The sequence below is a fragment of the Pezoporus occidentalis genome, unplaced genomic scaffold, assembly GCF_034315485.1.
Source record: "Pezoporus occidentalis ecotype Australia unplaced genomic scaffold, CSIRO_AGI_Poc_V1 ctg212, whole genome shotgun sequence".
In the NCBI taxonomy this organism is placed as follows: Eukaryota; Metazoa; Chordata; class Aves; order Psittaciformes; family Psittacidae; genus Pezoporus; species Pezoporus occidentalis.
The window spans coordinates 79102-105226 of record NW_026913987.1 but is presented as its reverse complement, the minus strand read 5'-3'; the positions used below and the strand labels follow the sequence as shown (position 1 = coordinate 105226).

General features: G+C 49.5%; 2 protein-coding genes and 1 long non-coding RNA gene across 9 annotated transcripts; 1 reads left to right on the top strand and 2 right to left on the bottom strand.

Annotated features, from left to right (window-relative positions):
• Positions 1-718: 718 nt before the first annotated feature.
• On the bottom strand, positions 719-8963 carry LOC134164148 (T-cell surface glycoprotein CD1b-3-like). 2 transcript variants are annotated; one of them, XM_062619576.1, is made up of 7 exons: positions 8832-8963; positions 5534-5637; positions 4062-4319; positions 3196-3477; positions 2797-3081; positions 2573-2669; positions 719-2442 (listed from the first exon to the last, which is right to left on the bottom strand). In XM_062619576.1, the coding sequence occupies exons 2-7, from the start codon at positions 5598-5600 to the stop codon at positions 2397-2399; spliced, it is 1035 nt and encodes a 344-aa protein (XP_062475560.1). In that variant the 5' UTR covers positions 5601-5637; positions 8832-8963; the 3' UTR covers positions 719-2396. The 2 variants fall into 2 exon arrangements, with proteins under 2 accessions (XP_062475560.1, XP_062475561.1); XM_062619577.1 differs by having other exon boundaries at positions 4062-4316.
• LOC134164146 (T-cell surface glycoprotein CD1b-1-like) lies at positions 8858-17197 on the bottom strand. Of its 4 annotated transcripts, none has more exons than XM_062619575.1 (6): positions 16100-17197; positions 10200-10457; positions 9760-10041; positions 9368-9652; positions 9165-9261; positions 8858-8992 (listed from the first exon to the last, which is right to left on the bottom strand). In XM_062619575.1, the coding sequence occupies exons 2-6, from the start codon at positions 10267-10269 to the stop codon at positions 8932-8934; spliced, it is 795 nt and encodes a 264-aa protein (XP_062475559.1). In that variant the 5' UTR covers positions 10270-10457; positions 16100-17197; the 3' UTR covers positions 8858-8931. The 4 variants fall into 4 exon arrangements, with proteins under 4 accessions (XP_062475559.1, XP_062475557.1, XP_062475556.1 ...); XM_062619573.1 differs by lacking the exon at positions 16100-17197 and adding an exon at positions 10769-13076; XM_062619572.1 differs by lacking the exon at positions 16100-17197 and having other exon boundaries at positions 10200-13076.
• A 1434-nt stretch (positions 17198-18631) lies between these two features.
• On the top strand, positions 18632-23601 carry LOC134164149 (uncharacterized). Of its 3 annotated transcripts, XR_009965015.1 has the most exons (4): positions 18632-19948; positions 20129-20328; positions 21028-21170; positions 21474-23601. It is a non-coding gene; the product is annotated as an uncharacterized LOC134164149 (long non-coding RNA). The 3 variants fall into 3 exon arrangements; XR_009965014.1 differs by lacking the exon at positions 20129-20328 and having other exon boundaries at positions 20753-21170; XR_009965013.1 differs by having other exon boundaries at positions 18632-20328.
• The last annotated feature ends 2524 nt before the right edge of the window (positions 23602-26125 follow it).

The following is a 26125-nucleotide window of genomic DNA, read 5'->3' as shown; positions in this document are numbered from 1 at the left end:
CCAGAAGAAGTTAGGAATGCAGGTACTCCTGTTTGTATTGGCAACCAAAAAATTGGGAAAAGCGAGAAATACTGAACTGGTAAAAATTGAATTAAAATCGGGAGTTTGGCCAGTCAGAAGGAAACAACACCCTATCAGTAGGGAAGCCAGAAGAACTTTGGAGCCAATAGTGAATAATTTCCTTAAATATGAGGAAAATGAGACATTGTCAATCCAAACATAATATTCTCATCCTTCCAGTGAAAAGCTGCATAATGAAGATAACAGACCAGTTCAAGACTTGAGAGCAGTAAATCAATTAGTAGAGGACATGAACCCACTGGGCCCTAATCCATCTACATTGTTAACCACTATTAAAAAATCAAATGCATATTTCTCTGTTTTAGACCTAAAAGATGCTTTCTTTTGCATACCTTTGGACAAAAGCCGTCAAAAGATTTTTGCCTTTGAATGAGAGGTCTCATTGACTGGGAAGAGGACTCAGCTCTGCCAGATTGTATTGAATCCACAAGCATTCAAAACCAGCCTGACCATCTTTAGAGCAATCCTGACTAAGGAGCTGGATCACTGGCTGGGTGAGGAAAGTCAGATAACCCTCCTGCAGTATGCTGATGATATTCTGCTAGGGGTAGATACTGCTGAAATATGTAAAGAAAAGACTGTTAGTCTCCTAAATTTGTCATGAACGGTTGGGTATTGTCAGAAAAGAAAGTACAAATTGCAAAACAGACTGTAATTTATCTCAGATTTGAGATTTCCCAGGGACCACAAAAACTGGGAAATGACAGAAAAGAAGCCATTTATAGACAACTCCTCTACTTCCCCTACATTCCCTGCAATCTAAAAGAGAACTAAAGGAATTTCTGGGAATGGCCAGATAGTGTCACCTTTACATTCCAAATTTTGGTTTAATTGCAAAACCATTATATGCGGCAACCAAAGGTCCTGAAGAACTGCTAGAATGGACTCCGGAATTCAGGGGAAATTTTGATGGCATTAAATAGACCTTCATGAAAGCCCCAGCCCTAGGGCTCCCAAATCTATGATTACCCTTTGAGTTGTTTGTCCATGAAAGAGGATATGTGGCTCTGGGAGTTTGAATACCTGTGGTCCTCTGAAGAGCACCCCACATTGGAGCACATCTTCTGACAGGAACTGTGACCCCACAGGGGACCTGTGCTGGAGCAGTCCACTCCTGAAGGGCTGCACCCAATGGGAAGGACCCACGATGGGGAAGTTTATAAACGGCCGTCTGCTACGGGTGGGACACCATGCTGGAACAGGGAAACGAGCAACAGAGACAATGCATAATAAACAGATGGCAGTCCCCAGTCTCCAAGTCCACTCTACTGCTTGGGAGGAGAAGGTAGAGAAGTGAACAGTGAAGTTGAGCTCAGGAATAAGAGGGGCAGCAGGGAGAGGAAGGTGGTTTTAGTTTTGTTTTTATTTCTCATTATCCTACTCTGATTTTGATTGGCAATAGATTAAGTTAATTTCCTTAAGCCAAGTCTATTTTGCCTGTGATGGTAATTGCTGAGTGACCTCCCTGTCCTTATCTTGACCCATGAGCCTTTTGGCATATTTTCTCCTCCTTTGCCCAGTTGAGGAAAGGCAGTAATAGAGCAGCTTGGTGGGTAGCTAGCCAAGGTCAACCTGCCGCACCCCCTTCTTGGGAGCATGTCACTCAAATACAGAGTCCCCTAGAGCCTCAGCATGGCTTTTCATAGGCGTCAGGCATACCGGGAGGGTGACTGTTCCCCATCACTCCAGCTTTTGCAGGGGCAGGAGTCAGGAGTGGAGGAGATCCCAACCCAAGACCAACCTGGACAGAGGATGAGATCAGCACTGTAGCTGGAGCAGCTTTGCAACTGCTTGAAACACCTCCCCATGTCAGGAGATTGGAAATGCCACTTGGGACCTCCCCTCCCCCTTCTGTCCCCAGTGAAACAGCTCAGATTCCTCCATCTCTCCGTTTTGTGGCCTGCTCCATCCCCCATGCCACTCAGTGTCCCCACACTGGTTTGGCCTGGGTCAGGGCTAGGGACAGACACTGTCCACAGGGATGCCGAGATGTGGGAGAGGTTGGCAGATGAATTGCTCCTCCTGATATGCCAGGGAAATCGGCCAGTGTCCACAAAAAGGGATAGTCTTCCTGGTCATAATGTGGGGTCTCTGAAGTTCACTGGATGGTTTGCTCGGGTGACCTCATGAGGGGGAAGGAGAGTGAGAGCCACAGGAGCCATGTGCAAGCCACAGGAGCCATGTGCAGCTGAGGAAGTTCATTTAATATAGTGGTTTTCCAGAGCAAATCCCTGTTGTTGCTGATGCATCAGGGATGGGACATAAGCATGGAGAGCTGGTAGTGAGGATATCATTGCTGGGCAGGCAGCCAGGTCTCAAATGGTGAATTCCTGGGTCTCCCATGTGGCCTCGGCACCTTTCCTGCAAGGAGGGAGGCACCGTGAACTCAGGACTGGGGAGATTCATCTGTGTAGAGCTGTTACTGCTGAAACCCCTAGCCTTCCCCAACTACCCATGACCCCAGGAGCAGCTGCGGGGAGGGAGACCTCACCTGCACTTCCACCACCAAACCACCCCACCAAAGGCTATGGCCACAGGGAGCAGCACTGTGATGATGATGCTGACCGTTGGAGCTGTGCTGAGGTTTTCTAGGACAGAAAGAGAAGAGGGTGGCTCTGTGACTGTGATAGCACCAAGCTGGAGCTGCCCCTCGCAGGGCCAGTGGCTGCTAACTGCAACCTGTGCTCCATCCCTGTCCCCATGGGTGTTACCTACCCCACGGGATGAGGAGGGTGCGGGTGCCCAGGCTGCGGTGGCGCACACGGCAGGCGTAGCTGTGCCCGTCATGGGGAAACACAGCCAGGACGCTGCGGAGCTGGTAGGTGAGGTCAGCATTGGGCAGGATGGCACTGGTGTTGAGAGCCGGGCCTGGTGGCACCTCCTGGCCATCCCGCAGCCATGCCACGCTGATGGACCGTGGGTAGAAGCCGGTGACACGGCAAACCAGCAGGAGCTGGGCTGGGCTGGGCGTGTGGGCGAAGACTGTGGCCAGGGGAGGCTCTGGAGGGCAAGAGCAAAGGGGTTGGGGGAGCTCCGGTGGAACAACGCTTGTTTGCAGTGTGTGGGGGGCTTTGTGGTGGCCGTGCCAGGGTGCCAGGGTCAGGGTGGTCTCACCTTGTCTCTCCAGATCAGCCCTTCCGTAGTTGCACAGGGTGAGCATGTAGCTCGGGCAGAAGGTGGAGAGGAGGTGTACCAGCAACACTGTGATGGCTTTTTTGCTGGTGAGGCCATAGCTGGTCAGCTCTGCTAGGGTGGATGACCGCTGGGGCTCCCAGTGCTGCCTCTCCACGTTGAAAGAAATGAGGTCTCTGCCACCTTCTCCGACATCCATGAAGCCCCGGCTTGTCTTATTGGGGTGCAGCACACAGCCTGCACGGATCTGGATTACAAATGGGTCTGCAGAGCCAGAAGAAAAGTCCCATGAGTGTGTGGTACATGGATGCACAAAGCTGGGTATGGCTGGAGTCATGTGCAGGGGTGTGATGGGGTGTGATGAACAGCAGTGTGTGATGGCAGCAGGGTGCAATGGGCAGGAGGGCATGGGACCATGCTTCAGAAAGCCCCAGGAAACGCTGCAAGCCCTCAGTGCCCTTGGAAGGCTGGAGTGGACACAGGCACAATTAGTGCGGGATGTTTGCTCAAACAGAATATTGTCCTCCCAAATATTTGTCTTCAAATTTCTTTTTCCCTGATCTGTGCTGTGTGGGTCTGGCAGCCCCAGTAGATTTGGTGGCCATTCCACAGTGCACAGAGGCATTCTTCCATGACAGACAGCAGGAGGCATGAGGGGTGTTTTTGGCATGCTGTCCTGCCCAGCCCTGCTGGTCATGTGCCCTGGCAGCCGCAGCATTTCCCATTACCCTTTCAGGAGTTGTTCAACCCTATGAGACCCCACAAGTGCCACCCCAGTGGAGATGAGGACACAGCCACAACCCAGGGAAAAGGACTGGGGCTCTGGCTGAGGCTGTCCCCATACTCACAGTCCAGCTGCACCTGCTGGGCCGTTTTGTGCACATATTGGATGAAATTGCGCAGAAAGAATTTTAAGTGGGACTTGATCTTCTCTGCATCACCCTCAGCTGTTGCCTGGCTGGCCCAGGGCCAATGGAAATGGATGCTCCAGTTGCCAGGATCCAGTGCCAAGATGGCCACATCCTCCAGGAGAGTCACCATAGATATGTCAGCAGAGCTGATGGTGAAGACACTGGTGTGGAGCAGCTGAAGAAACTGTGGCTCTGCTGGGAAAGAGGGTGGGGATGGGAAAGATGAGTGGGGAGGCTGAAGTGGAAACAGGGGATTCAAACTAGATATAAGGAAGAGATTTTTTATGGTAAGGATGGTGAAACACTGGCAGAAGTTGCCCACAGAGGTGGTAGATGCTCCATCACCAGAAACATTCAAGGGTAGGTTGGATGGAGCTATGAGCAACCTGATCATGTTGAAGATGTCCCTACTTATTGCAGGGGATTTGACTAGATGGCCTTTAATATCCCTTCCAACCCAAACTATTCTATGATTCTATAAAGCATATGCTATTCTGTGAAGTGTACCTCTTCAGCCTGCTCAGAGTTACTTTTCTGTCTGAACTTCCTCTGCCTCCACTATTCTTTTTTCTTCCCTATTTCACATTCAATGAAGTGTATCTCTCCCATACATGATTTCAGGCACCTCATCCTCTTCCAGCCCCTCCTCCCTCCTGCCCAGCACCTGCTGTCTGGCTGTGCAGAGCAGATGGTGGGGGTACATCAGTGCTTGTTTGGGGTGATACTTCCCCCAGAAGAAGCACCCATGCCAGGACCCTTATCTGCCAGACACCTGCACACAGCACAGAGGATGTGGAGGATGGAGAATGGAAAAGGACATTTTGTACAAGTCTGGGGGCTCTCAGCATCGATAGGTTAAGGACGCAGAACACTGACAGGTTCAGGAGAGTAGCCCAGCCCAGAGATCAATCCTGCATTCTCATGTCTACTGCTGCTCACCGTCGGAAATGTGAGCTCTCACAGGGCTGTGGGGAAATGCTGTGTGTGACAGCAGCACCTGAAACACACTTATGAAGGTGCAGCTCCCCAGCAAACAAGGGTCTGCTGTAAGAGGCCCACAGCACCATGTGGGGCTGAGACACCCTTGGCACCCACAGGCTCCCTGAAGGAGAAAGGCACTACTGGGAGAACCCCAACACCCAGGCCTGACTGGGGACCCCTGGCCTCACTTCTGCTTGAGTATCCAAGCCTCTGTGCTGGAGCCAGTGTGCCATGAAGCCCTGAACTGGAGGCAGGGATAGAGAGGGTTGTCTGGAACAGGGCACCGTTGGGTGCTGTGCAGTTGGGGGGGGGGGGGGGGGGGGGGGGTTGATGCTGGGGATCATCCACGCTATACAAGGGACAGTGGCCTGGTGGCCTGGCTGTGTGGGGGATGAATGTGGTTCGGGTGAGCTGGGGTGCTCACTTACCCTCTGGGTCTGCCCACATCCCAGGGAGAAGGAGCAGAAGAAAGAGGAAGAGATGACAGGACTGCATGGTGCAGGCAGCAAGGCTGAAGCAGCACAAACAATGACTGTGGGAGGAGGAAGAACTTGCAGCGTCCTACGCTTGCACTCAGCCCAGCACCCACAGCGGCAGCTCCCCACCAATGGGACTGGTGCAGACACATCAAGGGGAGCCCAGAGGTCCTGAGCTGGGAGCCTCCTACTGGTGGGGGCTGGGGTCACGTGGGCTGGAGGAAAGCTGAACTAAGGTCTTGAGCACCAAGTATCGTGAGAGGCTGGGGTGGTGTCCTGGGTTCAGCAGTAGCAGTCATGTTTCTCCTTCGTGGTAGCTGGTGCAGTGCTGTGTTTTGACTTTTGGCCTGGGAACAGAGCTGATAGCGATGTTTTGGTTTGGCCAAGGACTTTGTGAGCCTCATGCTCTGCCAGGGAGGAGGGGAAGCCAGGAGGAAGCAGAGACAGGACACCTGACCCAAGCTAGCCAAAGAGGTATTCCATACCACAGCACGTCATGCCCGGGATGTAACTGGGAGTTAGCCAGAAGGGCTGGTAGACTGCAGGGTTGGAGGAGGTATCAGTCAGTGCTTGGTCGGGTTGGGGAGGGCAAGAAGGGGGGGGAAGTGAGTGAACAAGCTGTCTGCCTGGTTTTAAACCACGACAGGTGGGGACACCCCGGCCAGGAGGAGAGGGCAGAGAAAGGGAGGCACAGGAAAAGGCACAAGGAGAAGATGGATGCTCAAGGACCCAGTCTGTGTCCCCTCTTACTTGTCCTCCACACTAATGGTGTTTCACCACTGTCCCTGTTCCTGTAGGGTGCATGGGCTCTGATGCAGCTGATGATGGTTTTGGGTTATAGCTGTGAGCGGACAAAGACAGCCATGGTCCTGTCAGTGGAGAAGTGATGCTTTGGGTCAGCATTAGGCACCTTGGTGCTCAGGTTGAGTGCTGGACCCGGCAGAACTTCTGGGGAAAAAGGAGAGGAAAAGAAGGAGAAGAAAAAGTCTGCTGCATGACTCCATCTCAGGTGTCCTAAGCTGTGGTGGGAACATGGGGAAGGCCCATATGGGGCTGCTGTGGGCTGACTTCCAGCACCCCAAGACACTGAGTCAGGCTTGGAGAGACAAGGACACCGAACCTCTTCCCTTCTGTGGAGCTGTCCCACAGAGAAGTTGGCATGCTGTGGTGGCCTGGCAGGCCCAGAAATGGCACCAACTTCCCCAGCAGCTCACCTCGGCACCCCCAGGGGATGTCCAGCCATGCCACCACAATGGCCACATCCCTGCCGGTAGGGCCACCAGTGCTGGGGTCAGAGGAGGCTGCTTGGCTGGTGGGATGGCAAAGCACAACCATGGGGGAAATGAGGGAAGTGGGGGAAAGGGGCAGGGGGATTTTGTCCTTGCAGTGCTATGGGGTGACCATTTGTCCTCCCCTATAAGGGTGACTTTTGGTCACTTCTTGCTGAGCAGCTGATAGGCCATTAGTAGGTCTCTGCCTTGTGCATGAGCTATCACTGGTGGCTGAGTAGCGTGTAGGGCAGGTGCAGCACCTGACTTTGCTCAGAGGTGTTCGTCCCCCACAGATTTCCCCCCACATCTCTCCCACTGTTGCAGTGGACCAGAAATTTTGCTTTGGCTCTTCCTTTTCTCTATCGAATGTGCTTGACCTCATGTTTTTTTTTCCCTCCACTTCCTTACCTGCTGTAGCAGAGGTCACAACTGCTGCCTCCTTGATATTGTCACTTCCTTTGTTAGTTGGTTCTTACAGTCTTCCCAGGTGACCGCAGGTCCACCCCCACCAAGTCCCTATAGGACTTTACAGTTCCACCTCATGTAACTACTCCTCCTCTCAGACCCCACTGGTAACACCGGTCCTTGCAGTCCCCTCAGGTTGCCAATGGTCCTTGCAGTCCACTCTCAAGTGAGGGCTGTAACCCCTCCTAGTCCCAGAGCTGTGCTGGGTGAGTTGGGGCACAGTGTGCAGGGCTGAAGTGCCTCTGGGTGCTGCACTGTGTGTGAGGGCACCAGCACCCCCCTGTCCAGGCTGAAACACCTCAATACCCTCTTGAAATGCTTGGGGCTTCTGTGTGTGTATTTGTAGGGTCTCTTGTAGGGTCTCAGCCCGGAGGTGAGACCTGCGAGCAGCTTGAAGTTTCATCTGTGTGTCCTAGTTCAGCAAGGGCTCAGAGAGACTCAGCATCATTCCTCCTCCAGTGAGGCTCTTGAGCCCCGCACATGTCATGAATCAACAGATGACTCCGGCTGTCAGGAAAATTCAGTCATGCCCACAGCACTGTGGTTCACAGGGTTTGGCCAGGGGAGAATAAGCCCTTCTAGAGTTGTGGTGCATGTGGCCACAGGCCAGCTGGGTTTTCTTCTGCTTCAGCTAATAGTCGGCTCACACATGGCTGCCAGAGACTTGTCCCTTGAAAATTTGCCAGGAAGTTGCCATATGAAACCAAACCCTTTGAAACAGCACGTTCAAGCCTGTGGTTGATTGGGCGCGCAAACTGAATTCCTTTTTATGCCTTTCTGAACTCCATTGTCCCCATTCGGAGGCTGGCTCCCTTTTCTCCTTAACTGGGAGGCTTGGGGCACCTTATACCCATGTGCACAGTTGTTTATCTCCATGGCATATGTAAGAATGTGTTTGTATATCCAAACACACACTTTTTTTTTTTTTCTCTTTCCTTGCTTTGGCAGGTCCTGCAATTAGCAGCAATAATTCAGTAGTGCTCCAGCTTCCATTTGCAGCTGGTAAAAACGTCTCCAAGCCCATCCAAACCCCGAGGAAAAGCACCTGTTCTTAGTGAAAACATGAATGTTTTAATTTTCATTTTACACACATCTGCAGCTCCCATGGATGACATCAGAGTTTCAGTGTTACCCAGCACTTTGTAAAATTGTTTGCAGCAGATGCTGTTAGTCTGTGTAGAACAGTTCAGTCTCAGCACAAATACTTCTGGAATATGGTTAATAAAAGCAGCTTTCAGGAAAAGGAAATACTAGAAAGCAATAGTAGAAGGGCACACCTTACTGCTTACTGATGAATGTGTTATTGTACCAGAACTGGGAGAAATTGCCACTGGGCAATGGGGTGCCGTAAAGAGCTTCAGTGGGTGCACGCGCGGTGCCACAAGGTAAGAGATGATTGTGCGTAATGAGTGAGAAGGTCTTAGATTCGTATACTTGTCTGCTTAGCAAATTGAATTGGGTAACAAGTCCCCCCAGGCCTTCCCCCCTGTGCCTCTGAGCCAAGTTGATCTTACACTTGGAAGTGCCCCAAATGTTGTCAAAGCACTAGAAGGTAGAGTTTCTGTCCCTGGGAGTGTGGTGGAAGGAGGGAGGGGCTGTTGGCTCCCTTCAGGGCTAAGCTTCTTTGCTCAGGATGGAGTTCCTGGACTCGGATACTTCCATCTGCTGGTGTTTTCTGAAACGAGAGGGAGAAGACTCATGGGTACTCCATGGAAGAGACCTTGTGGGGTGTGGACAATGGCTAGTAGAGCCACAGCAGGAGCTTCAGTGCTAAGTACAGCAGTCCACTGGGGCATTTCCTCCACTCCTCTCCCAGTGCTGCTCTGTGGGGCAAAAAGTGGCCTCACCTGCATCTCCACACCCAATGTGCTATGACAGCTGCCGCCACCAAGGCTGCCAGCAGCCCAGCCCCGAGCCCTGCGATCAGGACAATCTCTGCATTCCCTGGGAAACACAAGCAGACACTGCCATGAGCTTTCCCCGCTTTGTTCCATCCCGTGGAACAGGGTGGCTCAGGACCCCCATCCCTGTCCCCATGGGTGTTACCTACCCCACGGGATGAGGAGGGTGCGGGTGCCCAGGCTGCGGTGGCGCACACGGCAGGCGTAGCTGTGCCCGTCATGGGGAAACACAGCCAGGACGCTGCGGAGCTGGTAGGTGAGGTCAGCATTGGGCAGGATGGCACTGGTGTTGAGAGCCGGGCCTGGTGGCACCTCCTGGCCATCCCGCAGCCATGCCACGCTGATGGACCGTGGGTAGAAGCCGGTGACACGGCAAACCAGCAGGAGCTGGGCTGGGCTGGGCGTGTGGGCGAAGACTGTGGCCAGGGGAGGCTCTGGAGGGCAAGAGCAAAGGGGTTGGGGGAGCCCCGGTGGAACAACGCTTGTTTGCAGTGTGTGGGGGGACTTTGTGGTGGCCGTGCCAGGGTCAGGGTGGTCTCACCTTGTCTCTCCAGAGCTGCCTTCCCATAGTGCACTAACACTTCCATGTCGTCAACGCAGGTCTCATTGAAGAGGACTTCCACTAGCTCACTGAAGGCGGTATAGTTCTGGAGAGAAGCCTGGACGTACCGTGAGAGGCTGGTGTCTTGGGAGACGACCCAGGTGGCATTGTCTGTGTCAAAGCTGAGGAAGTCCTGGCCATTGTAGGCCACATAGGCGAAGGCTCGTGAGGTCCTGTTGGGGTACATCTCACAGCCTGCCATGCACTGGGCCACAAACGGGTCTGGAGGGGCAGAAAGGAGAGAGAGGTTGTATGAGGGGCTGAGAACTGCCTTCCTCTGCATGTGGCCAGTATCTCCCGTGCAGCTTGAGCACAGCCAGATCCATCTCATTTCCCAGGTGCTGTTCAGAGAAGGGAAGCAGAGAAGACTCGATACTCACAGGGCACATTCTTCTCAATTGCACCTTCGCTGATCAGGTGGATGAACTGCTGCAAATAGATCCTGATCATGTTCTGAATGGTGTCCCAGTCACTGCGGGGCAGGGCTGGGTGCACCCAGGGCTGGTAGAAGCGGATGGACCAGGTGTGCTTATCAAGAGAACCAAGCTCGATATCTTGCAGCAGTCCCAGCCCCTCTGTATCCACAAAGGATGCGTTTTGGAAAAAGGAGGTCTGGAGCAGCCGAACAGTGATGGACCCTACATGAGAAAGGAGCCTCAGGGGGAAACGGGAGCGGGAGTAGAGGGCTGGGAAAAGTGTGGGGGCTAAGGGATGGGTTGTCAGGGTTGCAGGAACCTGCAGGCCTTGCATAAACCCCCTGCATCCTTGCCAGGTAGAGCTCCCACCCCCTGCATGTACCTGTGGTGGGTGTATTGCTGCAGGAGGTGCGTGGAGCAGGAAGGGGTGAGGAGGAAAGTGCCCAAGGCAGGCGGGGAGCAGAAAGCCTGTTGTCCATGGGGTCCCAAAGGGGCATGGGAGCAGGTGTGGATGAGCCAGAGCTGTCACTTACCGTCCAGGTCTGCCCATGTCCCAGAGAGGTGGAAGACGCAGAGGAGGAAGAGGCAGCAGCAACAGGGCTGCATGGAGCCAGCAGCGAGGCCCTGAGCATGCAGTATTGAGAGCAGTGGCAGGAGAAAGGGACTGTGAGAGATGTGGCTACACACTTCTCCTTAGCATGGCTCCGCCTGGGCAGGTCTGCTGATGCTAGTGGTCCTGGCAGCCAATGGGTCTGGCAATGAGGTTTTGGGGAGGGCCCTGAGGTTCCTGCTTGGGGTGGGCTGGTCTATGGCTTGAGTTCTGTTGGGACCTGGGTCGCAATGAGGCCATCCCACTGACCGTGGGAAGGGGTCCCTCACGTCTGCGGCAGCACCTTGACAATCAGGGCAGCGTGGGTGAACTGATCCCTCTTTTCTATCCCCGTTGTAGGTGGACGTGCCACCTGGCCATCGGCTTCATCCACTGTCCCTGACAGGAGTGCCCCTCGGTGCCACTCATGCCCGGCATGCCTGGCCCTGCATGGCGCAGATATACGTCTCTGCTCTGATCTGCTACTTAACTGGGGGATTGGCCCTGACGTGGCTATTTTTCCTGCCGGGAAGGCAAACCGTATTCTCACAGACCAGCTGCAGGCCTGTGCTCCCCATGCCCCCAGGCTGTGCACTGGCCCCATGCCTCTTTGTCACCTCCCAGATCTCCATGGCCTGGCAATGCTAATGAGCTGCTGATAGAAGCTGGTGCTGTGTCAAACCAACAGGAGCAGAGGCGGGCCAGGGGTGTGGACAAAGACTGTGGCCATGAATGGCTCTGGGGGATGAGAATGGGGAGAGCTGATGATATCCCCTGACCCCTCAGCACCACTGTCCTGATCTGGGGGAAGGGGCTTCCCAGGCAGGTGGTCATGAGCAGCTCCAGCGTGGGCTGTGGCCACGACATCAGGGATGGTGCAGACAGGGCTGGAGGAGACATCTGCTCCAGGAGTTCCTCTTGGGGCACAGGCAGTCGATGGGCTGGAGGAGCTGTAGTGCGATGGTCCTCAAGGGCAGAGATGGGCTGTGGGGCCTGGAAGGGGCTGTTTCCCACTGGACAGACATTGGACGGCATGTGGAGTGGCGGCACTTGGCCGGGCAGGATCCTCAAGTTGGGACAGGGATGGGACCATGGTTCAACCCCACTCCAAAGCCCATTCCAGGGGCCTGCTGTGGATGAGCAGCCTCCCTATTTCCATGGAGCTCCACGCAAGCCATGGGGCCTGGGAGCTGCCTCTCCCCTTTGCCTCACCCCGCAGTGCTGGGGAGCCCAAACTCTCCCATAGATGCTTCCAAGAGAGTGCCTGGGGCTGGGCTGCAGCCTGGCACTCCCCTTTCTTCCCACCCACTTCAGTGGGGAACCCTGTCCCCCTCCTCAAGTGCCCCCTAAGCATGGGAGCAGGAATGGTGGGGATCATCTCCCTGCTCTGTCTCCACTGTCACTGCTGTCCAGCACTGGAAGGACAATGGGGTGACTAGAGCTGGCCTCACCCGCACAATGTCCCTTATTCACTGCTCCTCGTTGGCTGTCTTGTGGCATCTCTCCTCACCCTGCAGTTTCTCTTCCCCTTTCTTGGGAGTGCTCATGTTGGGGGGCAAAGGCAGAACTGAATCCACAGCCAAGGGGAAGTTTGAGGGGTTGCACTGATAACTTCCAAACACCAGCAGGGCTGAGGTGTCCCCTCTGCAATGTGGCAGGATGCCATGAGACCCAAGCACAACTTGGTTCAAGCCTGCTGCATGTCTCCATCTCAGGTGTCCTAAGCTGTGGTGGGAACATGGGGAAGGCCCATATGGGGCTGCTGTGGGCTGACTTCCAGCACCCCAAGACACTGAGTCAGGCTTGGAGAGACAAGGACACCGAACCCCTTCCCTTCTGTGGAGCTGTCCCACAGAGAAGTTGGCATGCTGTGGTGGCCTGGCAGGCCCAGAAATGGCACCAACTTCCCCAGCAGCTCACCTCGGCACCCCCAGGGGATGTCCAGCCATGCCACCACAATGGCCACATCCCTGCCGGTAGGGCCACCAGTGCTGGGGTCAGAGGAGGCTGCTTGGCTGGTGGGATGGCAAAGCACAACCATGGGGGAAATGAGGGAAGTGGGGGAAAGGGGCAGGGGGATTTTGTCCTTGCAGTGCTATGGGGTGACCATTTGTCCTCCCCTATAAGGGTGACTTTTGGTCACTTCTTGCTGAGCAGCTGATAGGCCATTAGTAGGTCTCTGCCTTGTGCATGAGCTATCACTGGTGGCTGAGTAGCGTGTAGGGCAGGTGCAGCACCTGACTTTGCTCAGAGGTGTTCACCAGGTGTTTGCTCAGAGGTGTTTGCTCATTGGTGTACACCAATGCGCGCAGTATGGGAAATAAACAGGAGGAGTTGGAAACCTGTGTTAAGTCAGGAGACTATGATCTGGTGGCAATTACAGAGACTTGGTGGGACAGCTCACATGACTGGAATATAGTCATGGAGGGCTATGTCCTTTTTAGGAAAGACAGGCCAGCCAGGAGGGGTGGTGGGGTTGCTCTTTATGTGCGGGAGGAACTACAATGCACCGAGTTCTGTCTGGGGACAGATGATGAGCGAGTTGAGAGTCTGTGGGTGAGAATTAAGGGGCAGGCTGGCAGGGGGGATACTGTTGTAGGTGTCTGTTACAGATCACCAGATCAGGGTGAGGAAGTTGATGAGGCCTTCTACAGGCAGCTGAGAGAGGCCTCACAGTCACAGGCCGTGGTCGTCATGGGGGATTTTAACTTCCCAGATGTTTGCTGGAAGGACCACTCGGCAACCCAGCCGCAGTCCAGGAGGTTCCTCCAGTGTGTGGATGATAACTTCCTCCTGCAAATGGTGGATGAGCCGACCAGGAGAGGAGCGCTGCTGGATCTCATCCTCACTAACAAGGAGGGTCTGGTTGAAGCAGTAAGGGTTGAGGGCTGCCTTGGTTGCAGCGACCACGAGATGGTGAAGTTCAGGATCTTGTGTGGTAGGACTAGTAGAATACCAAGTAGAATTGCAACCCTGGACTTTAGCAGGGCAAACTTTGGCCTTTTCAAGCAATTGCTAGGGGAAATCCCATGGGCAAGGCTGCTTGAAGGAAAAGGGGCCCAAGATAGTTGGTTGACATTCAAGGACTGCTTTTTCCGTGCTCAAGATCGGAGCATCCCGACACGCAGGAAGTCAAGGAAGAGGGCCAAGAGACCTGTGTGGCTAAATAGGGAATTGCTGGGTATGCTCAAGTGGAAGAGGAGAGTTTACAGGTCATGGAAGGAGGGGCTGGCCACTTGGGAGGAATATAAGGCTGCTGCTAGGGGATGTAGGAAGGCAGCTAGGAGGACTAAGGCTTCCTTAGAATTAAACCTGGCAAGAAGGGTCAAGGACAGCAAAAAGAGCTTTTTCAAGTACATGGCAGACAAAACTAACACCAGAGGCAATGTAGGCCCACTGATGAACGGGATGGGTGCCCTGGTGACAGAAGATACAGAGATGGCAGAGTTACTGAATGCCTTCTTTGTCTCTGTCTACTCTGCTGCAGGCAGTCCTGAAGAGCCCTATACCCCTGAGACCTTAGATGAAGTCAGGTCGACGGAGCGACTTGCCTTAGTCGATGAGGAATGGGTTAGAGATCAGTTGAGCAATCTGGACGTCCATAAATCCATGGGTCCAGATGGGATGCACCCGCGGGTGCTGAGGGAACTGGCGGAAGTCATTGCTAGACCACTCGCCATCATCTTTACCAAGTCCTGGGAAACGGGAGAGGTGCCTGAGGACTGGAGGAAGGCAAATGTCACTCCGGTCTTCAAAAAGGGCAAGAAGGAGGACCCGGGTAACTATAGACCGGTCAGCCTCACCTCCATCCCTGGGAAAGTGATGGAACACCTTGTCCTTGGTGCCATCTTAAAGCATATCAAGGCTAAGAGGGTTATGAGGGGCAGTCAACATGGCTTCACCAGGGGGAAATCATGTTTGACCAATCTCTTAGCCTTTTATGAGGAAATAACACGGTGGATGGATGATGGCAGAGCGGTGGATGTGGTCTACCTTGACTTCAGCAAAGCCTTTGACACAGTCTCCCACAGCATCCTCACGGCTAAATTGAGGAAGTGTGGACTGGATGACCAGGTAGTGAGGTGGACTGCGAACTGGCTGAAGGAGAGAAGCCAGAGAGTTGTAGTCTATGGGGCTGAGTCTAGTTGGAGGCCTGTAACTAGTGGAGTGCCTCAAGGGTCAGTACTGGGACCGGTATTATTTAATATATTCATCAATGATTTAGATGAGGGAATTGAGTGTACTATCAGCAAGTTTGCTGATGACACTAAGCTGGGAGGAGCGGCTGACACGCCAGAAGGCTGTGCTGCCATCCAGCGAGACCTGGACAGGCTGGAGAGTTGGGCAGGGAATAACGGGATGAAATATAACAAGGGAAAGTGTAGAGTCCTGCATCTGGGCAGGAACAACCCCAGGTTCCAGTATAGGTTGGGGAACGACCTGCTAGAGAGCAGTGTAGGGGAGAGGGACCTGGGGGTCCTAGTGGACGACAGGATGACCATGAGCCAACACTGTGCCCTTGTGGCTAAGAAGGCCAATGGCATCCTGGGGTGTATTAGAAGGGCGGTGGTTAGTAGGTCGAGAGAGGTCCTCCTTCCCCTCTACTCTGCCCTGGTGAGACCCCATCTGGAATATTGTGTCCAGTTCTGGGCCCCTCAGTTCAAGAAGGACAGGGAGCTGCTGGAGAGAGTCCAGCGCAGGGCAACCAAGATGATTAAGGGAGTTGAGCATCTCCCTTATGAGGAAAGACTGAGGGAGCTGGGTCTTTATAGTTTAGAGAAGAGGAGACTGAGGGGTGACCTTATAAGTGTCTATAAATATATAAAGGGGGAGTGTCACGAGGATGGAGCCAGGCTCTACTCAGTGGCAAACAATGATAGGACAAGGGGTAATGGGTGCAAACTGGAACACAAGAGGTTCCACTTAAACTTGAGAAGGAACTTCTTCTCAGTGAGGGTGACGGAACACTGGAACAGGCTGCCCAGGGAGGTTGTGGAGTCTCCTTCCCTGGAGACATTCAAAGCCCGCCTGGACACATTCCTGTGTAACGTTATCTAGGTGTTCCTGCTCTGGCAGGGGGATTGGACTAGATGATCTTTTGAGGTCCCTTCCAATCTCCAGCATACTGTGATACTGTGATACTGTGTTCGTCCCCCACAGATTTCCCCCCACATCTCTCCCACTGTTGCAGTGGACCAGAAATTTTGCTTTGGCTCTTCCTTTTCTCTATCGAATGTGCTTGATCTCATGTTTTTTTTTCCCTCCACTTCCTTACCTGCTGTAGCAGAGGTCACAACTGCTGCCTCCTTGATATTGTCACTTCCTTTGTTAGTTGGTTCTTACAGTCTTCCCAGGTGACCGCAGGTCCACCCCCACCAAGTCCCTATAGGACTTTACAGTTCCACCTCATGTAACTACTCCTCCTCTCAGACCCCACTGGTAACACCGGTCCTTGCAGTCCCCTCAGGTTGCCAATGGTCCTTGCAGTCCACTCTCAAGTGAGGGCTGTAACCCCTCCTAGTCCCAGAGCTGTGCTGGGTGAGTTGGGGCACAGTGTGCAGGGCTGAAGTGCCTCTGGGTGCTGCACTGTGTGTGAGGGCACCAGCACCCCCCTGTCCAGGCTGAAACACCTCAATACCCTCTTGAAATGCTTGGGGCTTCTGTGTGTGTATTTGTAGGGTCTCTTGTAGGGTCTCAGCCCGGAGGTGAGACCTGCGAGCAGCTTGAAGTTTCATCTGTGTGTCCTAGTTCAGCAAGGGCTCAGAGAGACTCAGCATCATTCCTCCTCCAGTGAGGCTCTTGAGCCCCGCACATGTCATGAATCAACAGATGACTCCGGCTGTCAGGAAAATTCAGTCATGCCCACAGCACTGTGGTTCACAGGGTTTGGCCAGGGGAGAATAAGCCCTTCTAGAGTTGTGGTGCATGTGGCCACAGGCCAGCTGGGTTTTCTTCTGCTTCAGCTAATAGTCGGCTCACACATGGCTGCCAGAGACTTGTCCCTTGAAAATTTGCCAGGAAGTTGCCATATGAAACCAAACCCTTTGAAACAGCACGTTCAAGCCTGTGGTTGATTGGGCGCGCAAACTGAATTCCTTTTTATGCCTTTCTGAACTCCATTGTCCCCATTCGGAGGCTGGCTCCCTTTTCTCCTTAACTGGGAGGCTTGGGGCACCTTATACCCATGTGCACAGTTGTTTATCTCCATGGCATATGTAAGAATGTGTTTGTATATCCAAACACACACTTTTTTTTTTTTTTTCTCTTTCCTTGCTTTGGCATGTCCTGCAATTAGCAGCAATAATTCAGTAGTGCTCCAGCTTCCATTTGCAGCTGGTAAAAACGTCTCCAAGCCCATCCAAACCCCGAGGAAAAGCACCTGTTCTTAGTGAAAACATGAATGTTTTAATTTTCATTTTACACACATCTGCAGCTCCCATGGATGACATCAGAGTTTCAGTGTTACCCAGCACTTTGTAAAATCGTTTGCAGCAGATGCTGTTAGTCTGTGTAGAACAGTTCAGTCTCAGCACAAATACTTCTGGAATATGGTTAATAAAAGCAGCTTTCAGGAAAAGGAAATACTAGAAAGCAATAGTAGAAGGGCACACCTTACTGCTTACTGATGAATGTGTTATTGTACCAGAACTGGGAGAAATTGCCACTGGGCAATGGGGTGCCGTAAAGAGCTTCAGTGGGTGCACGCGCGGTGCCACAAGGTAAGAGATGATTGTGCGTAATGAGTGAGAAGGTCTTAGATTCGTATACTTGTCTGCTTAGCAAATTGAATTGGGTAACAAGTCCCCCCAGGCCTTCCCCCCTGTGCCTCTGAGCCAAGTTGATCTTACACTTGGAAGTGCCCCAAATGTTGTCAAAGCACTAGAAGGTAGAGTTTCTGTCCCTGGGAGTGTGGTGGAAGGAGGGAGGGGCTGTTGGCTCCCTTCAGGGCTAAGCTTCTTTGCTCAGGATGGAGTTCCTGGACTCGGATACTTCCATCTGCTGGTGTTTTCTGAAACGAGAGGAAGAAGACTCATGGGTACTCCATGGAAGAGACCTTGTGGGGTGTGGACAATGGCTAGTAGAGCCACAGCAGGAGCTTCAGTGCTAAGTACAGCAGTCCACTGGGGCATTTCCTCCACTCCTCTCCCAGTGCTGCTCTGTGGGGCAAAAAGTGGCCTCACCTGCATCTCCACACCCAATGTGCTATGACAGCTGCCGCCACCAAGGCTGCCAGCAGCCCAGCCCCGAGCCCTGCGATCAGGACAATCTCTGCATTCCCTGGGAAACACAAGCAGACACTGCCATGAGCTTTCCCCGCTTTGTTCATACAAAAATGTGGTGGTGGCCTCTGAGGGTCATTTACTTCTTCCAACAATCTTCAGTATTTCTGACAGCCTTTGAAGCACCTGCAGTAGATGTTTATACTAGCTTAATTGTCTCGTTAACACCACAGACACAACAATCATCCTGTCCTGCTTATCAGTTTAACTGCAGCCCATCCTGGACACCTGCTATTCCCAGATACTCCTTATCCTTACATCCCCTTTTTTCTATCCTGTTTTTCTTACACTCGTTTTGTACTAAGGTCATAAAGGTCTAAAACTACATCAACTACAACAGTTCATCTTATACAAGAATTCTCAGTATGTTCTCTAGCTGTACTCTTTTTTTACTCTCTGAACCATTCACCTCAGTAATTTTCCATTGCTACTGTTACAAAGCCATCAAACTTAACATTACTTAAAACTGATTCTAAAGGTTTATATATTTCATTTTGTGACTTTGTGTCCCCCTCATCTCACATCTAAAGATTAAACGGAGTTTCTCTCATTAAAGCTTTACAAATACCCTTTAAATCCTAGTGCTTTTAATGTATGAGACAGCTGTGGATGGCCCAGTACGCAGCCTATGTGTACAGCACCCTACAGGACAAAATATGTATGACTTGAGTAGTCACTGCGTGCAGCTGAAAATGAGTGTAGTGTCACAGGAGGTTATTTGAGGATGAATTGAATATGTTCCAGGGGAATGTTTCTGGGGAAGTCTCTTGTTTCTAGACTGTCCTGGTGCTCTGTGGACAGGCTCCCGGCCGTGTGTTGTCTGTGCAGGTGTCCAGCAGGCCCCTTCCTCTTCTTTATTTATTTATGTCCTCTTAAGGTTTGATTACAGAACTCTCCGGTAGACATGTGGTACCCCACCTTACTGTTTAACTACAGCAGCAGTTTGCAGCTGCTTAGTTTTGTAGGTTGTACAAAGATAGCGTTCTTTTTTACCACAGAGAGTGTCTGTCTCCCAAAGGTGATGTTGTCTTTAAGCACAGAGTGTGCCTTTTGAAGTCATGGTATTTCAAACCCTTTTTTTCTTGCAGCTTTGTGTTTCAAAGAGCCCAGGCAGGTTTGTGACGTACACTGATGTTCAGGCGTCCTACAGATACAAACGTGATCAGTGGAATTACTTCAAGCAGTTCTGCAAGCCTCATGTTAACAGTCCTCACAAGGTCTGTATGTATCAGGAGGTGATGGAATACTTCCATGTGGTTGCAGCACTGTGGCAAGTGTCCTTTAGTACTTAAGTACTCCATAGCAGTAGAGCAGAGTGTCTCAAACCAGTTCTTAAGGCTCCTGAGTCATATAGAGCTCCTCAGTAATTCAGCTAGGAAAAGAAGTCTGTCTTTCATGGAAGTGATTTTGGACTCAAATGTACTGTGTTATTTCTCCTATCTCTAAACCACCTTGCAATTCAGCTATGTTAGTTGTGTTAAATTCTTACTCTAAGAGAAAAGCACGGGGGAAGCGAGCAACGATCACCCAGTCATTACTGCCTCACCTGCCGATCCAAAGTGAACAGGTCTTTTCTGTCACTAGAAAAGTAAAGAATAGTCTCTTCCCAAATCACATTGAGAGAGGTTGGATTCTCACATCATGAATGTGTCTTGCAGCTCCACCAGTCAAGTTTGGGAAGGAGGCCTCAGAGTCCATTTTGGGGCATTTTCTCAGAGTGTGTAAGAAACAAAATTAAGTTATTCTGCTGTGTATTCAGCATTCCGATATTTCCCCTTTTTAGTCTGCTGCTCAAGTCCTTCATGATGAAGATTGTCCTTCGATGATCATTCCAAGCAGGCCTTGTGAGTGGTTCTATTTCTTACACACATCGTAGCAGATTGGAAGCATTCACATGAGAGCACAGCTCCAGTCTGAAAAGTGTTTTGTGACAAGATCACGAGGCACTGACTGTTACCTAGCAGTGGTACCCATTCAGTTTTAAACAATTTGAAAGTATAAAGATTTAGTATTATTTTCTCTAGAGAGCCATCCATGGACACTCGGAGTGTGATTGGGTCAAACTGAGCTCTTTCTTGCTCTTAAATTATCACTGATAAGAAATGCTTTACAGCGCAAACTGTGCCTTCCAAAACATGTGAGCACCCAACCCAGCCCAAGCTGTTGGCATGAAGGAAATGCCATGACTGTAGGAAGGCTCATCTGGGCAGCTGTTGAAGTTCAGGTGGTACTTGAGCCCAGTTACAGCACAGTGCTGCCTATGCAAGAAGGCAGAGGAATTAAGGGAACAAAAAGCTGGTTTTGTCACTGTGGTCAGCAGGCGTTTCTGAGTAGACAACCCCAAGTGTCAGAGCTCAAGAGTATCTGTCACTGACCTAGAAGCGCATGCATCTAAGGAACTGCTGTTTATTTTTCCATGCTTTAAAATGGAGATTGTGTAAAGCAGGCACAGGCTGTCAAAAAGAGAAAATAATGGATTAAATGATAAAAAATTAAAAATCTGTATGAAAAATGATGTACTGACCCAAAAGACAGAAAATCATTTGCAAAGAAGCTATTATCTTCTTTTAGACTACAGCCAGAGGTGAAGATTAGAAAGGGAGGAAAAGAGATATGTTAGTTACTAATTTCCTGAGAAGAACTGGGAGGGTAGGTATACTGGCTGAATATTGAGCCCAGGCATCAGTGCTTACTGGAACCTGATATGGAAAGTGCAGAACCATTAGATAAAGGTGAAGTACAGCTGTGCAGGAGGACTGACCTGCTCTTCCCTTTGGAATGAAAACAAGGACTTGGTGCAGCAAAGAGCAGGGCAACATAAATGAGTATGTGAACATCTGTCCTTGTCTCTCTCTTTTATAATCTCCTCCTCCCTCTGTCTAACCAATAGTTTCTGTCTTTTTTCCATTGCTTCCTCTCCAAGAATGTCTAGTGATAGTGGCTGGTGCTGAAGCTCACCTGGCATATGAGGAACTGACACTTGCTGTTATGTATTGTTTTGGGTGCTAATACCATTTGTGAAGAAGAAGCTGCAGTTTTTGCTGGCTGCCCAGATACTGACAGAGAGTAAGTTCTGCATTTATTATGAATTCTTAAACTGCTACAGATACTACTGTTGTTATTCGGTAGCACCTAGAATCTCCAGTTGAAAGTGGTGATCCCACCATGCCTGAGCATAAAAATCCTAATTTTGAATAGAATGGCTCTTGCAAGAGTTCTCAAAGTCAACATTCCATTAGATAATCAGCTGAAAAGCAATTGACCTTGACTCTGAAATTGTTTAAATATGTCACAAAAGACAAGCGACAAAAGTGGAACTCACTTGACGTGAAGTCTAACATTTCTGCTTTCTTTTGGTATTTTGAATAGCTCTGAAGAGATGCTTCCCGGACTTCTCCACGAAGAATGGTGTGCTAACCATGGCAAATCAAACTATGTTCAAAGATGGAAGAGGGAAAACAAGAAATGTAACCGATCTCAGGGAAGCTGCAAAGTAGGTTTTACCCTTCTTTAGTGCTTGCGTGTTGGATTCCAAGACTGTGAAATAATTTAGGAATTGAAAAAAAAGATCAGAATCTGTTGCAGCAAATGGCTGAGGGTACCCAGACAAGACTTGCTAGTAGATGGTTTCTGTGCCTGAGCACTTGCAAAGTTCCAGTAGGGAAAACCATCACTGTGGTATGCAGAAGTGAGCAAGGAGCCAAAAGCTTTAGTGTGCCTCAGAATGACTGTCAGTTTTTAAAACATTCTAATTGGTTTTCCTAGCAAAAATTAGTACCAAGGAAAGTTAAAGGAGGTTCAAATTGAAGTCCTCATGCAGCAGGACTTGGGCCAGCCAGTAATGGCCTCAGCTCTACCTTCCTACAACAGCCTTTCTACTACTGTGAACTGTCCTAGTACTTTGGCATTTCACCTCCTTAGCATGCTCCTGTTTTTAGCACATGTCTATAAAGGTCCAAAGGAAATGTCCTGGGCTCTGATGCCAGACAGCACCTCCCTTGCAGATGGACAGCAAGCATCTCCAATCCTGGGTAGCAACCAGGATGAGAAAAAATAGCTGGAGTAGCCTCCCTTTTCCAGCTGCTCTCCATCCTCAGCCTGTCTGGAGCACAGGGGTACCTTTTCTTACCTCTCGATCTGAGGCTACCACATTCTAGCACCTTACCAGCAGTGAGAATGCCCACAGCTTATGAAGTTTCCTTCTTCTGGCATCTACGACTATATTGTCTGTCCTTCAATAAGAAGATTCTTAATTTCTTCTAATGTTAGGAAAACATTAATATGGGCAAGCACTTTGCAGGATAGGAAAACAACTCCAAGAAGTCCTCCTTTTGCTTCACTGAGCTGTTTTCTGCTTCTCTGCTATTAGCAGTTCAGGAGTGACAACTGTTTGGCTCTTGGTGCACTGCAGATCTGAACAGTATGCACTTGTGACATAATGGTCAGTTCTATCTGGTGAGAGTGAGAACTCACACAGCTTTTTTAATAAAGGTTTTTCAGGAGCTGTATGGACATTTTTACAGTTGTTTTGATTTGGGGTCACAGTGGTTGATGTTGGCTTGGTTATGGAACTGGAGCTAGAGGATAGTAATATACTCACCACTAGCAAAGATATTTCAAATTCCTTCACTGTGCCTATTTGTTGTTTAAATACATTTTGCTTTTCTATCTAAAGCAACCTTTTCTCTGGTTTGTCTTTTCTCAGCGGCATCAATAATGTCCTGGATGCAAGATCAATTGGAGTAAAAAGTTTTGAAGACTATGCCATTTCTTGGTACTGGATTTTAATGTAAGATTCTAATGGGTATTTTTATGTTTTTCCAAACTCACTTTGGAGTGTGTAGGGAATTGAAAAATAGATCATGTATGTGTTTGTTACCAAACCTAGTTTTAAACTCTGCTGTAATGTTGTTATGGTTCTGTACATGAGGTAAGGATAGCACAGCATACATGCATACAGTATGGTCTGGAGTAGCTTTTTAATATCCTACCAGGCAGAAACCCAGGAGGTGCTGTCTTCTGTTGCAGGACCCATCTGTGTGGTAGTTCCAAAGCTAAAAAATCTTTTGAGACTTTTAAACCAATTGCAATTGCTAAATGTCATTAGTATCTATATAAAACACATCCCAATTTCCAAATTGATATTAGCAATATGTAGTTAAATTCATTATAATACATAAATCCAGTATAACTCCACAAATCCAGTGCAGCAGGCAAAGCAACTTAAAGAACAAAAACTACTGAACAGAGTTAGCTTTATCTTGCAACTATTACTCAATAATCAGCAATTAGTAAAAATGCAGCACCAAAACAAAAGAAGTAGCTATTTTGCTGAAGCAAACACCTAAGTATGTGCATAAATGGCCATTCTCTCTAGATCCCTTACTGAAATCAGGCTTATAGTGCAGATTCTTTCAAAGGAGATACTGCTCAACAGATGGGCTGGAGAGAGAATTGACCATTTTCTGAAGAGAGTTTCTCAATACTGAAGCCAGTTTCCACATTTCAAATAGGATACTTTTATAAGGAGTTGTGACAGCATGCATGTGACAGCATGCATCCAGTAGTTTCTGGGCAAACTTATTAAAGTGCCAGAGTTTGGGTGATGAGAGTGAAGGCCATGATGGTAAAAGGAGGCAGGATTAAAAATCAAATATGCAATTGCTCTGTTCTTTATATCTTACTCCCGAAGAACTCCTGCTTTCAAGGCTCAGTTTAAGGGAACCACTCTATTAAGGACAGGTGTTACTGTGTATTTGTTTGGTATTACTAGGACTCATGTAAATCTGAAGCTAACTGTAGATAAAGGTAACTTACTGCTTTAAAGAACAGAGTCAGGAACTCCAAAACAACAGCTTTTTTTTTTTTTTTTTTTAGGAATACTTCTGAATTTCAAACAAGCCATTCAGAAAGGGAAAACACATCGTGCTGGGAAGCCTTTAAAGGGCTAGGACTTCAGACCAGTTTACAAAGGTTCAACTAAATAAACAGATGTTCTTTTTCTTGTCCCTCTGCCCATCTGGCTTAGTTTGCCCAAAACATCCGGTTTTGATTGTTTGTGGTCAGGCTGACCCATTTTTTATCTTTAGTCACTGGCTAAATAAACTGGGAACGTTCAGAAGAGCAGTTCCTGACCACAGGCAAGAAGAGGGTTTCATTTCTTTTGAGTCTGTTCTAATACAAAATTCTGATGTAACACCTCAAAATTCTGAGAAATGAAATGTTCTGTGAAGCGTCTGAGCTGGATCTTTGTTGGATGGAACCATTGTTCACACTGCTTTATTCACATTGCTTTAGAAGAAACCCCCTGAGTAAAAAGTCTTTTTGCAGTCATTCTTTCCTTTCTGACTCACTTTCTGGGAGTGAAATGAAAGCAAATGTTTCCTTACCACAGACTTGATAAAAGCACTGTAGATGTCCTTCCTAGGGGTCCCACTGATGGCTCTTAAAAGTTTCTTTTTATGCACCACTATGCCCTGATCAGTTTCTTCTCTGATGGGTAGAAAGAGTCACTGGTTTTCCTCCTAAAATGAATTCTTTCTTTCTAGGAAAGCTCCTCAAATGTTTCTTTCTTAATATTGTTTCTTTGCAAGAAGGAATTTTAAATGGAGGACATAAACCAGTAACCTCCCCACACACAGGTATTTCTCCAGTTTAACTTTCTGTGCTGTAGAGTAGGCCATGGCCTGCAAAAGGCAATGAGTTGGTCAGCCAGTGTACATGACTAAACCAGACCTGTACTGGTCCCATTCAGATGCCCTGAGTACTTGGTGTGGGCAAACATTTCTGGCTGTGTCCTGTGTGACCATCATATATAATCTGTTTCTAACAGCAGAGAGCCATGAGGAAATATTTTGTGAGGAAGATTTTGAAATCCATTTTTACAAACCATTCTCCTACATGAGATGAAGTGACCCTCATTTGGAGTAAGACACATGCAAAAAAGAGTCTCACACTTGTTTTCCCTGTGTTTCTGTTTCTTGTCTTTCTAGTAGGCTGTTCATTGCAGTGATTGTGAGTCTGCTCTTCCTTGTGTTACTGAGCTTCACAGCTGGGGTTCTCTTCTGGATTTTCATCTTGAGTGTGATTGATTGGAATTATGGGCTATGGTAGGTGTAATCCTCCAGCCTCTGATGCTATTTTTCCTTATTGCTTAATTCTGGGCAAGGAAAGGAAGTGATTACATCAGTTAAATGCTGTAGTTGGGAGAACTAGTGCCTAGGTTTAGACTCAATTAAATGAGAAGGGCTTAAACGGCAGCGAAATTTAGTAAGAATCCAGCTGTGCTGATACTTAGCACCAGATGTAGTAACCTGAACTAGCTACCCACAGTGTGCTTAATCCGCATTCATTTGACTGGTCTTGCTTTCCTATAGATGTGATGTTATAGCTGGCTAGTCTTGCAGTAATGCGTGTTTGGGTTTTGATTACCTGAGGACAAAACACTTCACTTGCCAAAGATTTAGAACAACCCCAACCTTACCTTTGCACTCTTCAGAAACAACTGTTTGTTAGGCATGTGGCATTGTTACGACCATCTTAAAGGAATACCTGGATCTGACCCCACTGTTTCTGATACTGGATTCCAGAGAGACTTCAGAGTGCACCTGCAACTGAGGCAAACATGGTTAGCATTTAGTAAGTGCCCTTTAAACTTGGTATCAGTTAATCAATACCCAGGAGATTCAGTCACTGTCTTGCTACAGTTTCTGCCTTGGTAAATCTCCTCCTCTACATATGCTGCTCATAGAAGTAAGCAGAATTCTCTTTCTTTGTATAATACAAAATGAATACAGGGTGAACTGTCAGGGTCCTGCCCATTCTGACAAACTCTGGCTGTGTAGAATTTCACCCCACAAAGCTATGAAATGGGATTAAAGATTGGCAGCTGCAGTGAGAGAAGGAAAGAGCTGCTCTAGCAGGGAGTTCTATCAAGTTCATGAGCAATAGTGTAAAATACAAGGTGGGGGGTGCAGGGGGGCTGAATTACAGAGGCAGCCTGTTGGTTCGGTTCTTGCTAA

Bases quoted from the DNA above. Each gene is read 5' to 3' on its own strand.
- LOC134164148 (XM_062619576.1), bottom strand. From the start codon at position 5,600: ATGCAGTCCTGTCATCTCTTCCTCTTTCTTCTGCTCCTTCTCCCTGGG. The intron at 2,670-2,796 runs GTAGGTAACACC...TTTCTGTCCTAG, and splicing joins CACCCTCCTCATCCCGTGGG to AAAACCTCAGCACAGCTCCA. The intron at 2,443-2,572 runs GTGAGGTCTCCC...CCCTCCTTGCAG, and splicing joins GTTTGGTGGTGGAAGTGCAG to GAAAGGTGCCGAGGCCACAT.
- LOC134164146 (XM_062619572.1), bottom strand. From the start codon at position 10,569: ATGCAAGGCCTGCAGGTTCCTGCAACCCTGACAACCCATCCCTTAGCC. The intron at 9,653-9,759 runs GTGAGACCACCC...CTTGCCCTCCAG, and splicing joins GGCAGCTCTGGAGAGACAAG to AGCCTCCCCTGGCCACAGTC. The intron at 9,262-9,367 runs GTAGGTAACACC...TGTGTTTCCCAG, and splicing joins CACCCTCCTCATCCCGTGGG to GGAATGCAGAGATTGTCCTG.